Below are 14,334 nucleotides of genomic sequence, written 5' to 3' on the forward strand. Positions count from 1 at the left end.
AGTGAGAATAGTTCAGCATTATTTCCTAAATCAGTTAAAAAAGCTGGATTATCCATTAGTAAGAAAAAAACAAACCTTGGTTTGTAGTTCGATGGTTCACCGTAATAAAGGCATACTGCCACACCACCTCTGCCATGGGGTCAGCTGGGTAAGAGCAGAGGGCGGAAGTGTGCAACCTCTCCCAGTTTCCAAATCTCTCAATCTCTCACTCTGTAGCCCAGGCTGGCCTTGAACTCACAGAGATCCGCCTGGCTCTGCCTCTCGAGTGCTGGGATTAAAGGTGTGTGCCACCACCGCCCGGCCCACTCTCTTTTAACCCACTGTTTATTTATGTATGAGTGCTGTGCCTGCATGTTCATCTGCAGGCCAGAAGAGGGCATCGGATTTCATAATAAATGGTGTGAGCCACCACATAGTTGCTGGGAATTGAACTCAGGACCTCGGGAAGGGCAGCCAGTGCTCTTAACAGCTGAGCCATCTCTCCAGCCCCCCAAATCTCATTCCTTTAACTGGGCTCCATCAGAGTTTTTTCAACCCAAACAGCTTTTCCGCATCCAAGGACAGCCCAGCCCGTGGTGGTTTAAATGATAACGGTCCCCATAGGCTTCTGTTTGAAAATGTGTTCCCCAGTTGGTGCAACTGCATGGAAGTCTTAGAAGGTGTGGCCTTGTTAGAGGAGGTGTGTTAGTGGGTGGGCTTTGAGATTTCAAAAGACTTATGCGTTCGGTTTCTCTCTGTGCCCGGTACCTGTGGATCAAGAGAGTTCTCAGCTATTCCTGCCACTGTCTTTGTTCTGCCGCTGTGGACTCCTGACTCTGAACTGCAAGCCCCAGGTAGTCAGTCCCCTCTTATGGTTGCCTCACGGCATCAGGTCACGGCATCTTGTCACAGCACTAGAACAGGGACTGATACTGTGGTACTGATTCTGTTGAGCTTCTGAGATCAGTGAAGCACGATGGCTGGAGACCAAAGCATCTTCCTTCCTAGGCTATTATCAGGGCTGCAGAGATGCTCAGAGGTTAAGAGCATTGGCTGCTCTTGCAGAGGACCTGGTTCAGTCCCCAGACCCACATGGTGGCTGACAGCCATCTCTAACTCTAGTTCCAGGGGCTCTGATGCCCTCGTCTATCTTCCTGGGCCACCTACAGCACATAGTACATGTCTACACACATATGCAGGTAACCCCCCCGCCACACACACACATTAAAACAGTAATCACGAGACCTCTGAGACAAAACCAAGAACAATGACGGGGTGGGGCAAGAGGTGGCCCAGCAGTTACAGAGCACTTACTGTTCTGCAGAGGGCTCAGGTTCAGTTCCCAGCACCCACATCTGGCTCACAACTCCCTGTGACTCTAGTTCTAGGGGTCCAAAGTCCTCTTCTGGTCTCTAAGGGCACCTGGACACACACACACTCAAACACACACTGTAAGTAAAGTCAAGGTAAGTAAAATTTAAAAATCAAAAACAACCCAAGAACAATGAAAAACCACTTTTAAAAAAATTTATTTAAGGAACACAAAATGCATCTAAATGATTTTTTTTTTTTGTATTATTTTGAGACAGTTTCTCTGTGTAGCCCTGGCTGTCCTAGAACTCACTCTGTAACGCAGGCTGTCCTGGAACTCGAAGATTTGCCTGCCTCTGCCTCCTGAGTGCTGGGATTAAAAGAGTACACCACTACTCCAAGCATCTAAATGATTTTTGAAAACCCCAAATTTAACTTTATCATCTGGTACCCATCACTGTACCCAGTCTAAAGGTGGTGTGAAGACTCTAATTCCAGATAAACTGTTGAAATTTCTGACTACAAGAACAGGTACGGTCCAGCGGTAGGTGGCGCACACCTCCTCCTCCTGGAACCAGTCCTCTTGGCCCGCCATGTACACTCGGGAGAGAGCTGGTGAGGGTCCCCCTGTTTTCTGACAAAGAGGTTTCCTGTAAAAAGCTAACTGGCCTCTCTTGTTAGGTCCAATGCAGCCATGTCCTCACTGCTTCTGTCTTCTAGTCAACAGATCTACAGACATTAGAGAGTTAAATAAGAATCAACCCCTGCTCTGTGTACTTCCTAGGTGAGACCAGGGTTTACAACATTCATGGAAAGAGGCAGAAGCATAAAATGTGAAATTGGAGGCGTTTCAGTCACCAGTAAAAGAAATTCTCAAAACTTAATTCCATCTGTTGCATGTAGAGTAAAATGGGAACAGTGGGAAAACAACTTGATTTGTAGGTTTTAAGGTCCTAATTTAACAATGAGACTGTTTTATTAAAACCATCATAAAAATAAAAACCCATCTAAATGCAACTGTCAGTGTTCCTAGGGCTAGGAAAGGCAGGTTTCCCGGCTTAGGTGAACGGCTCTGGGCTGCTGGGTGTATCCCCTTGGGGGTTCCATAGGCTATGGAGAAGCAAGCTGTGCTCAATTCCATACATTACCCATAGGACTGAACCCCAACTACACGACTATTTAAATCTTGTCCTGATCCAATGCCTAAGGACTGGAGATTTTGGCTTGATGTACCTGCATGGGAAGCCAGCAACCTTCACAGCCCACGCCACAACCAAGAGGCACACGGGAGAGCAGCTGCCAGCCCCCAGGTACCATCACCTAAGAGAACCGTCCGCTTTCAAACCTCACAGCTTTCGCCGTTCAAAACCCAAGCTAAAAAGTAAAAAGTGAAAAAGTATTTTTGCATGATAGAGGAGTGTGAAGTTTCTTCCGTAAAGCGGTATATAAGCTTACAAGCAGTTAAAAAAAAAAAAAAAAAGAGTAACTGCATCAGTCTTAGTGGGATTTGGACATCAGTCCACTCCAGGTCCAGGACAAGGGCAAGCCTCGGGTTCTTCACGGTGGGGCAGAGAATGGAAACAGGAGGCTGGGCAGCAGTCGGGGCACGACACACTAAGTGCTAACGTCATTCTTGACAGGGAGGACAGTGAAAACAAGGCCACTCCAACTGCTCTCCACACCTCCAAAGTTCATTCTAATTAGGGAAAGCGAACCCCAAAACTCCCGCCTGCCACCACTAATGAGGGGTTGGAGTAATGACAGACTCTGTGGGACAAGCTGGGTGTGACAGAAAGCCATATTCACACGAGTCTGAGACGGGGACTGGGAAGCCACTGGACAGGCAGGAAGTGGCCGCTGTTTTCTGCTGTGGACCTGGGGAAACCTCCCCTTCCCTGCCCTGCCCTGCCTCCCGGGAGGAAAGCAGGAATGCTCTGAGTTAGCTTTCCAAGGCTCCTGCACTGCTGCTGAAGTGCTGGTGGAGAATCTCACAGCAGCCGGGCACTGGGATCATCTCAGGGGACACTGTTGGACACCCAAAGGTGACAAACTGAAATGAGCTGGACTTGAGCTGCTGGCTTGGTCTCTCCACACCAACAGCCCTTTCTGTTCCGTTCCCTGGCATGTCCCCCACCCCCACCCCCACCCCCGGGCAGCAGCAGGGTGTTATTTGGGGAAGCTACTGGTTTTGCCATTTGCTTCCAGAATCACAGAGACTGTAACAAACCTTACACTAAACACTGTGCAGTCCTGAGTTGGGTGTGAGCCCAGCAAGGAGGGCCGAGTTCATGAGGACTCTCTTCCCTCCTTGGCGCGGCGTCATACATGGCCTTCGGCCTTTCCTCCTTCCATGGCCCGACTCTCGGATCTTTTCCCGGCCGCTCCTTCTACAGGCTTCTTGCTCACCGCTTTGTTGGCTGCTTCCTGAGGGTTCAAGGTGGAGGAGGTGAAATTAACCCCTGCCTCCCCAAGATGGGTCTATCAGGTCTGCAATAACTGTGTATGCTTGTTTTTGGGGCGCACAGTTGGGAAGTGGAGGTGGTGGTATACAACAGAAGAGCTTGCTATCTGAGGTGGCTGTTGACTGATTGAGTCCTGTGCTAGAGGAAGCTGGGCATCGAGGACAGAACTGGGAGCAGAGGATGACTGTGGGACAAGAAGCTGACCTGGCTTCAGTCTCCTGCCAGCGTGGTGCGCGTGCACGCATGCACGCACGCGCGCGCGCACACACACACACACACACACACACACACACACACACACACACACACGGTGGCGTGTACAGTAAAGGGACTGTCAAGCTGGACATCGCAACCAGAAACTGTTACTTGGAAAAAATACTGATGGGCTGAGCATTTTTCTTTCTTTTCGAGACAGGGTTTCTCTGTGTAGCCCTGGCTGTCCTGGACCTTACTCTGTAGACCAGGCTGGCCTTGAACTCAGAGATCCACCTGCCTCTGCTTCCCAAGCCCTGGGTTTAAAGGTGTGCACCGCCACCACCTGGCTGAATTGTTATTTTTAAATAACAAGCTAACTTGGTTTGGTGACAGAATCCTAGATTCTGTAATCCTAGAATCCTGTAATCCTAGAACTCATGAGGTAGATAGAGGCAGGAGATCTGAGATAAAGCTAGCAGGGTCTGTAGAGTCTTGCAAAAACAAAATAAAACAAAATAAAGCAAAAACCAAGAGCTTTGCTACGTCTCAAGGGGTTAGCTTCCCCAACTCTTCCAGGGACACGCAAGGCCTCAGCACAGTGTTGGACCCTCCCCCCCCACCTGTGCACCCCCAGCAGCCCCTGGCCACACTGGAGTCTCTTCCTTAGCCTTGTTTCTCTCAGGGTGGCCACCCGACCTTGTCCGCTCTGCTGGGCAAGCCTCGGTCAGGGCCTGGCACACACCTTGGCGTCCTGCTCTGCAAACTTCTTGAACATGTTGGCGTACACCTTGCGGTCCCGCTCATTGTGCTCCTTGGCCTTCTTCTGGCACACTGAGATCTGCAGTCTTGCGGCCTTATTCTGAGGGTTGACCTCCAGTACCTTCTCAAAGTCACCTCTGGCCGACTCAAACTCATTCATGAGCAGCTGGGCTTCACCCCTTCGGTACAAGCCTTTCTCATTGGCACTGTCCAGTCCAAGGGCCTAGGAACAGATGGTCCACAGGTTAGAAGGGATGGCTGTAACTCTTCTCACTTGAGGGCATTGCATTGAAAAAGAAATTTAGTCATCAGTGTACAGATCAAGGGAGACAGGCGAGAGGTGCTGAAACAGTGGGATCACAGCAATTATACCCCAAGATAAGCAGACATATATATATATGGATCACATAATCATCAAATTCACTTTGGTTTTCAATGTTTTAGTATCAAATGTCTCCTCCAAAGCTCATGGGTTGAGAGGTTTGACTGGACCCTGAGGGCACTTATCAGTGAGTCTTTAATGGACAGGGCAGTATGGGATTAGAACAGTGGTCCTCAACCTGGGGGTCACATATCAGGTATCCTGCATATCAGATATTTACAATTCATAACAACAGCAAAGTTAGTTATGAAGCAGCAATGAAATAATTTTATGGCTGGGGTCATCACACCACGAGGGGCCATATTAAAGGGCCACAGCGTTAGGAAGGTCGGGACCCACCGCACTGGAGGAAGTCAAAGGGCTGTGTTTTTTTTTTGTTTTTGAGACAGTGTCTCACTTTACAGTCCTGCCCATCCTGGATCTCACTCTGTAGACCAGGCTGTCCTCGAACTCACAGAGACCCACCTGCCTCTGCCTCCCGAGTGCTGGGATTAACGGTGTGCCCTACCACACCAAGCTTTTGAAAGGTGCACATTGTCTCTGTGTGTCCTGGCTTCCATGAAGTGACTGACTTCCCTCTGCCACGCCCCCCACCACCATTCTGTCCACAGCACCAGTGGCAGCCAAACATGGATCAGAACCTTTGACCTAAGTGTAAGACAAAGTGTCCCCACCCTGATTTGTGTGTGTGTGTATTCATGTGTATGCAGGCCGGATGTCCATCTTGAGGAGCTGTCTACCTCGTTTGTGAGACTGTCTCTTGCAGACTTGGGGTTCCCTGAATAGCCTGGGTGGCAGTGAGCCCTGGAGGTCTGCCAGTCTGTCCTACCAACACTATTACAGGCACAGGAGGCCTGGAATTAGGGGGTTTTGGTGCATGTATGGGTATTTTGCCTGCATGTGTGTCTATGCATTGCTTGCACACCTGTGGAAGCCAGAAAAGGTAGCAGGATCCCCAGGACTGGAGTTACAGAAAGCTGTGAGCCACCATGTGACTGCTGGCCATCGGACTGGGTCCTGTGGAAGAGCAGCTGATGCTCTCAACCACTGAGCACTCTCTAGCTGCTCAGGCACAGCTTTTATGTGGGTGCCAGGGACCGAACTCTGGTCCTCAGCTTGTGTGACAGGCACCTTACCCACGAAGCCACTTCCTCCACACCTCAAATTTTAAGTGTTCCCATCTCTAGCCCTTCTACTTCTGGAAATTTATCCTGTGCAAATACCCCAAAAACATGTGAAGAGAAACCCTGAATAAATAGCCTTCTCTTATAACTTTGATAATTATTATGAACCTTCTAATAAAAACAAACTCTGACGATCGTGCAATGAGGATCAGTTGAGTAAACCCTGACAGATTCACATAATGGATATTACAAGGACAATTCTCACTCCTAAATACGATGAGGGAGAGCCGTGCGTGCGTGCACTCATCGGACGGGGAAGGAAGTTCTGGTTTCACATAATTACGTCCAAATCTTTCTCTAATCAGCTTTCAAGTTATTTTTCTTTTTTGTGTGTCATATATTACGTATAAGTGTATGGGTGTGCATGCATCTGTACACACGCACACACACATGTACACACACACACACACACACACATACCCCTTCCTCTATTATTCTTTGCCTTACTCCTTTTGAGGCAGGGTCTCTCCTTGAACCGGAGCTCACAATTTTCAGGGAGGCTGGCAGCCCACAACCTTCATGATCCTCCCTCTCCTGGGTGGGCGAGGCTAGGCTTACTATGTGGTGCTGAGATGCAGCTTTCGTCCCCCAGGCTCGCACAGCAAGTGCTCTTATAAATCCTGAGTTGTCTTTCCAGCCCGACATCTATGTATTTTAATTTAAATATGTATGCACAGCCTGGGGCTGTAGCTCGGCTTGCCCAGTACATATAAACCCTGAATTTTATCCCTAGCTTAAACAAACAAACAAACAAACAAACAAACAAACCAAACCCACCACCACCACCACCACCACCACCACCACCACCACCACCACCACCACCACCACCACCGGTGTTTGGTGTGTGACTGTAATCTCAACACTCAGGAGGTGGAGGCAGGAGGACCACAAGTTCAAGTTTATTCGTAGCTACACAGCAAATTTGAGGTCAGAATGGGATATGAGACCTTGTCTGAAAAAAATAAATTAAACACAGATGTTATTCTCTATTGAAAACAGAGAGGAAATATGTAGAGAACGATGACTGGGAGGGGAGTGAGATGGCTGAGTGGGTAAAGACACTTGCTGATAAGCCTGACAAACGGAGTTTGATCCTCAGAAACCAGACGGTGGAAGAACCGACTCCTGAGGGTTGTCCATATGTGAATCATGGCTTGCACACACCCACCCACACCCATTCTCACAGAATAATGTTTGGGGGGAGAGGGGAGCTGGATAAATCATTCAGCGGCTAAGAGCATGGCTCTTGCAGAAGATCTGATTCAGGTCCCAGCATCCACATGGGGTAGCTCGAAATTACCTTACCTAAGCTCCAAGGGAAAAGATGTGCCTTTCTCTGGCCCCTGGGAGCGCCTGCATGCACAAATGCACATTCCCACACACATACAAATATTAAAAAAGAAACTGGATCTTTAAAACATGCCTTTGGAGAGAAAGTTGATGGGAATTTTATGGCTGGACTTTCTTGAATGCTTGAATTCCGAGTAGCTTTGTAACATCTCTGTATTTAAAAAAAAAAAAAGCACAAAATTGCCAGGCGGTGGTGGCACACACCTTTAATCCCAGCACTGGGGAGGCAGAGGCAGGTGGATCTGTGTGAGTATGAGGCCAGCCTGATCTACAGAGCAAGTTCCAGGACAGCCATGGCTACACAAAGAAACCCTGTCTCAAAAAAACCAAAATGAACAAAAAACCCAAACAAACAAACAAAAAAGAAGCAGCAGCAAAAAAATTAAAAAGTATAATTAACAATAATGTCCTTTTCTCAGGCAAAAATTTAGTCTGACGTGACAGAAAAACACGAATCTATAAAGCTGAAGTCTTATAAAACATATAAAAAACATATCTTTCTGTAATCTCATGCCTGTTTTTTGTTTGTTTGTTTTTTGAGACAGGATTTCTCTGTGTAACAATCCTGGCTGTCCTGGAACTCACTCTGTAGTCTAGGCTGGCCTTGAACTCACAGAGATCCTCCTGCCTCTGCCTCCTGAGTGCTGACATTAAAGGCGTGCACCACTGCCCACCTTATTCTGGTGTTTTTAAAAACTATTTTTTATTATATTTACTTTGTTCTTTTGTGTATGTGTATAATCATATGAATGAGAAGTCAGAGGACATGACAAAGCTGTTCTCTCTTTTCCACCACATGGGCCCCAGGAATCAAACTCCTGTCCAGCCTGGTAGCAAGTGTCTTGACCAGCTGAGCTATCTTGACAGCTCTGGTTTCTGAGACAGCCTCGAACTCTCAATCTTTCCTTTGCCTCCCCAATCCTGGGATCACAGCATCTGGCACTGTGGTGTTTGAGTAAGAACGGCCGCCACAGGTTCATGTAGTTAAATGCTTAGTCATCAGGGAGTGGAACCGTTTAAAAGGACTAGAAGGAGGTGTGGCCTTTTTGGAGTAAGTATGTCACTGGAGGTGGACACTGAGGCTTTAAAAGCCCACACCAGCCGGGGCGGTGGTGGCAGCGCACGCCTTTAATCCCAGCACTCAGGAGGCAGAGGCAGGTGGATCTCTGTGAGTTTGAGGCCAGCCTGGGCTACAGAGTGAATTCCAGGAAAGGCGCAAAGCTACACAGAGAAACCCTGTCTCGAAAAACCAAAATAAATAAATAAATAAATAAATAAATAAATAAATAAATAAATAAATAAATAAATAAATAAAGTAAGTTTGGGTTGGGGATTTAGCTCAGTGGTAGAGCGCTTGCCTAGCAAGCTCAAGGCCCTGGGTTCGATCCTCAGCTCCAAAAAAAAAAAGCCCACACAGGCCCAGTGTCTCTCTCTCTCTGCCTGTAGATTAATTAGGATGTGGCTCTCAGCTACTGCTCCAGCTCCACCATTCTCCCCACCAAGAGGATACCGGACTAAACCTCTAAAACTGTAAGCAAGCCCCCAACTAAATGCTTTCTTTAGAAGAGCTGCTTTGGGAATGGTGTCTCTTCACAGCACTAGACCAATCATGACTTGCTTCAGGCCTACTTTTAAGATACACTCCGTGGTAGTTTTTACTTAGATTGTACCATACACTGTTGTTCTAAAGCTAGGTATCTGTAGTAAGAGCCCACATCAACTAGACAGAGAATTACAAGACGGACGGACTGACAGCAAAGCCCTGCCCCGTGTAGTGATACAGCTGAGTCACCGCTGGGAACAGGACCAGAGCAAACGAGATGTTAAACGGCTGCGTAGACTAAATATGTGAATTCAGCTGCTAAAGTCCTGAGAAATTCAAACTAAATCTGCTCTATTAAAAGTGAACTCAGTCCGGGGGTGGTGGCGCACGCCTTTAATCCCAGCACTCGGGAGGCAGAGGCAGGTGGATCTCTGTGAGTCCGAGGCCAGCCTGGTCTACAGAGCAAGTTCCAGGACAGGCTCCAAAACTACACAGAGAAACCCTGTCTTGGAAAAAAAAAAAAAAAAAAAGAAGAAGCCAGAGGCTGGGGTCATGGCTCCGTGGTAAAGTATTTGCCTAGCATGTACAAGGCACAATCCCTAGCAAACAAAACAAAAAGTGGAACATGGAGTTCTTTCTCTACTCTGAAACTCAAAACCAGGATAAGTAAGGCCACAGTTGGAAACTGTTGTCAATTCTATGAAACACTGATGTAAGATATCTGATAAAATGATCCACATCTAGCCGATCCTTCTGAGTGTCCCGGCTCACGCTGAGCAGAAGAAAGGCCTGAGAGAGGGAGGGGCCGCGTGGGGGGAGGACCCCGCGTGGGGGGGGGAGGGCGGCAGGGGGTGGGGTGGGGGGAGGGCACCCACCTTGTCGCAGCACTCCACGGCTTTGTTGTACTCTCTGAGCTTCAGGTAGCACATGGCCAGGTTCAGGAAGGCTGCAAGCAGGAACGATTCAGAGGTTTTTGACTCCTTCTCAGACAGGCCGTACTCCATCTCCAGCCAGGACACTATCTTCCCGTACTGAATCACAGCCTGCATGTACTTGCCTCCCTAAGAGAAAAAAGCCAGTTATGACTTGTATTATGCTCTAGGAAGGACACAATGAAGTGTGAGCATGGCCTGCCTCAGCCGAGTCTTCAAAAGGAATAGGCCTGCACGACAACCTTGCTCTGTGCCCTCGAATCTTCAGGCCTCAGCTCTCCTGCCCCTTCCTAGTCCTGAGGGGGCCCTGCCAGCCTGTGGGGTTCCCTGTAACAGGCTGACACTACAGTGTTGGTTTTTGGCATTCTTTTAGCCTGGCAGCAGGTGATTACACCGTTTGAAGCCAGCATTTAACATTCTTCAAAAGGATGGTGAGCTGTACAGCTATGGGAGGGAAGTGACTTTTCTCTTTCCCCCAGCATCCAGCACTGCATAGCAAATACTGCAGTATGGTAACGTAGTCCCCAGACAGGAAGCCTGGGCATCTAAAGCAGACTGTGCAAACCCTGGCTCTCAATAGTAGTGTGAAAGCAGCACCAGGCAAAACAGGCAAAACTGCAGCAGTGTGGCTGTGCAGTGGTGTGGTTGTGCAGCGGTGTGGCTGTGCAGTGGCGTGGCTGTGCAGTGGCGTGGCTGTGCAGCGGTGTGGCTGTGCAGTGGTGTGGCTGTGCAGCGGCGTGGCTGTGCAGTGGTGTGGCTGTGTCCTGGTGGCTGTGCAGTGGTGTGGCTGTGTCCTGGTGGCTATGCACCGGTGTGGCTGTGTCCTGGTGGCTGTGCAGCGGTGTGGCTGTGTCCTGGTGGCTGTGCAGCGGTGTGGCTGTGTCCTGGTGGCTGTGCAGCGGTGTGGCTGTGCAGTGGCGTGGCTGTGCAGCGGTGTGGCTGTGTCCTGGTGGCTGTGCAGCGGTGTGGCTGTGTCCTGGTGGCTGTGCAGCGGTGTGGCTGTGTCCTGGTGGCTGTGCACCGATGTGGCTGTGCAGTGGCGTGGCTGTGCAGCGGTGTGGCTGTGTCCTGGTGGCTGTGCAGCGGTGTGGCTGTGCAGCGGTGTGGCTGTGTCCTGGTGGCTGTGCAGCGGTGTGGCTGTGTCCTGGTGGCTGTGCAGCGGCGTGGCTGTGCAGCGGCGTGGCTGTGCAGTGGTGTGGCTGTGCAGCGGCGTGGCTGTGTCCTGGTGGCTGTGCAGCGGTGTGGCTGTGTCCTGGTGGCTGTGCAGCGGTGTGGCTGTGTCCTGGTGGCTGTGCAGTGGTGTGGCTGTGCAGCGGTGTGGCTGTGTCCTGGTGGCTGTGCAGCGGCGTGGCTGTGTCCTGGTGGTTGTGCAGCGGTGTGGCTGTGTCCTGGTGGTTGTGCAGCGGTGTGGCTGTGTCCTGGTGGCTATGCAGCAGTGTGGCTGTGTCCTGGTGGCTATGCAGTGGTGTGGCTGTGTCCTGGTGGCTGTGCAGCGGTGTGGCTGTGTCCTGGTGGTTGTGCAGCGGTGTGGCTGTGTCCTGGTGGCTATGCAGCAGTGTGGCTGTGTCCTGGTGGCTGTGCAGTGGTGTGGCTGTGTCCTGGTGGCTGTGCAGTGGTGTGGCTGTGTCCTGGTGGCTGTGCAGTGGTGTGGCTGTGTCCTGGTGGCTGTGCAGCGGCGTGGCTGTGTCCTGGTGGCTGTGCAGCGGTGTGGCTGTGCAGTGGTGTGGCTGTGCAGCGGTGTGGCTGTGTCCTGGTGGCTGTGCAGCGGTGTGGCTGTGCAGCGGTGTGGCTGTGCAGTGGCGTGGCTGTGCAGCGGCGTGGCTGTGTCCTGGTGGCTGTGCAGCGGTGTGGCTGTGTCCTGGTGGCTGTGCAGCGGCGTGGCTGTGTCCTGGTGGCTGTGCAGCGGCGTGGCTGTGTCCTGGTGGCTGTGCAGCGGCGTGGCTGTGTCCTGGTGGCTGTGCAGCGGTGTGGCTGTGCAGCGGTGTGGCCGTGTCCTGGCATCATTTTACTTATAAGAATAGGCAGTGGGCCGGAGGACAGAGCTGATCCACAGGCAGTGGGCACACACCTGGCTGGCTGGCAGCACACAGTAGAAATAAGTTGAACTTCAGAACTCCATGTGAGAGAACTAGTCTGCGCTGACCTGTCCTCCCGACCTCCTCTGCAGGACTACAGACTGAACCCAAGGCCTCACGCACACTAAGCAAACACCAAACCCGTTATATCTCCAAGCCTTCATTTTTATTCAGACAGACAGACAGACAGACAGGGCCTTCTAAGTTGTCAAGGCTAGCCTCAAACTTGTGGTCTTCCTGCCTCAGTTTCCAGAGCAGTGGTTCACAACCTTCCTAATGCTGTGCCCCTTTAGGGGTCAAGCAACCGGTTGAGAACTGCTGTTCCAGAGTAGCCAGAATCACACCCCGCCCTGCGGACTAATGTAGTAAACTATGGAATGATGCGCACAGCATGGGCTCTAACCAAAATCCGTGGGGTGGAGAGGACTGCTCACTGCTATCATAAGGTAATTCCGTGAGTGGAGTGGCAGCTGGGAATCACACAGTAAAGCTGGCATACAGGCCAGGGCTCTTCTCTGCAGCAGGCAAGTACCAGCCTGAGTACCGACACTTCCTGACTGATGGCAGGAGGACAGCCAGACCTTGCAGGACATCAAAGCCAACGTTTACCCACTGATCACTGCTGAGACCAGCCTAGGACTGACGGCACTCAAAGCAGTGAGCACATCACACTGCAGAGCTCTCTCCACAACACCCTGGCCTGACCGCAGGCCAGCCGCAGACACACTTCCTCTCCAAGGAGCACTAGGGGGCGCAAGATGCCCGCACACAGCAGTGAGCCCCAGCTTCACAGGCCAGTTCTTTTAAGCTGGCTAGTGATGACACTGCTACCTGGGCTTAACAATGACTTTCAGAACTGGATGAGGAAAGTCATTTCCGGCTTCTCTTCTCACGAGTGTTCCGAGGTTGAAAGGAAGTTTCAACATCAGTCTAAACAGCACAATTCAGTCCTACTTTGCCCACAGCTGTAAACCAAACTGGCCGGTCAAGAAGACTGCGGATGTTTTGAAAGACAAGCCCGCAGCGCACCCATGTCTACAGTCACCCACACATCTGCACGCCTGTGGCACACGTCAAGTCAGACACCTGGGAAGAGGGAGCTGGTGAGGGCAACAGAGCAGGGTAACAGGGACGGGAGCGCGGCCTTCTGAGATCTGCAGCTCCAGCCACATCACCACTGGGATCTTCACCGAGACATTCCGCAAGAAGTCTTAGGTCAGTGGTTTTGAACCTTTCATTAATTTCTCCCCAACAGACTAATGTTTTGAAAGATCTTGTCTGTCAAATCACATGTTAAAAATAATATGTTCCATATGTGTGACTGACAATCCAGATTTTTTCCCAGATTGGTAATTTTAGGAAGATTCAAAACATGTTGAAATGTATGTATCATCACTGTATCGTCCCAAGCAACACATGAAAAACAAAGGCCTAATTTTCCAGATTCCCAATTCAGAGCTCCTATCTGTACACCTTCTGAGGATTCACACATCATTTTAGCAACTTTGTTAAGAATAAACAAATGCACGCCTATTATTAAAATCTCTGGATTTCACCCACAGTGAAACCGTGATTTCAAATGATGAGCCAGTATCGCTTACAATAAACACAACTCACCTCCACTATATACGGAGCACACTGAGTAAGCCGATCCTACGACCCAATCACAGGTCTCAGCCCACAGTGGAAAACGCATGAGCCTCCCACCCCAAACAGAAAGCCCAGTGGTCTAGACGCCTCTGCCAGTGTTCTTCCGGGGTGACCATGTCCTCACAGTTCTTCAGCTGTCCCACCCGGTCCCCACCCACAGATAAGGCTGTAGCTGCAGCAGCACAGATCACAAAGAAGCTCATGAAGACAAGACTAAGGCCTCTGCTTTATAGTGTTAGGAAAACAAACAAGTAAAAGAAAAACAATGATTGTTTTTAAGACCGTAGTTACAAGAGAGAAAACTGAAAAACACTTGGGTGCGCTCCCATACTTTCTTTTTTGATACAGGGCCTCACTATGTAGCCCTGGCTGGCTGGAATTTGCTATGTAAACCTGGCCTTGAACTCACAGAGACCCATTTGCCTCTGCATCTGAGCACTGGGATTAAAGGTGTGCGCCACCACAGCTGGCCTCTGGCTTCAGTCTCCTTCCTACAGGGCAGGGAACTGAAT

At 50.2% G+C, this 14,334-nt stretch overlaps 1 protein-coding gene across 3 annotated transcripts in view; it reads right to left on the minus strand.

Moving 5' to 3' along the window:
• Positions 1–1,492: 1,492 nt before the first annotated feature.
• Fkbp5 (FKBP prolyl isomerase 5) overlaps positions 1,493–14,334 on the minus strand; it is a 126,236-nt gene continuing 113,394 nt past the window's right edge. For all 3 annotated transcript variants that reach the window (XM_076558380.1, XM_076558378.1, XM_076558379.1), the window contains 3 exons: positions 10,041–10,226; positions 4,690–4,929; positions 1,493–3,714 (listed from right to left, as the gene is read on the minus strand). In XM_076558380.1, the coding sequence (XP_076414495.1) occupies positions 3,610–3,714; positions 4,690–4,929; positions 10,041–10,226 (531 nt within the window). In that variant the 3' untranslated portion in view covers positions 1,493–3,609. The remainder of the gene's footprint in view (positions 3,715–4,689; positions 4,930–10,040; positions 10,227–14,334) is intronic.

Source organism: Peromyscus maniculatus, chromosome 21 (genome assembly GCF_049852395.1).
Source record: "Peromyscus maniculatus bairdii isolate BWxNUB_F1_BW_parent chromosome 21, HU_Pman_BW_mat_3.1, whole genome shotgun sequence".
Classification (NCBI taxonomy): domain Eukaryota; kingdom Metazoa; phylum Chordata; class Mammalia; order Rodentia; family Cricetidae; genus Peromyscus; species Peromyscus maniculatus.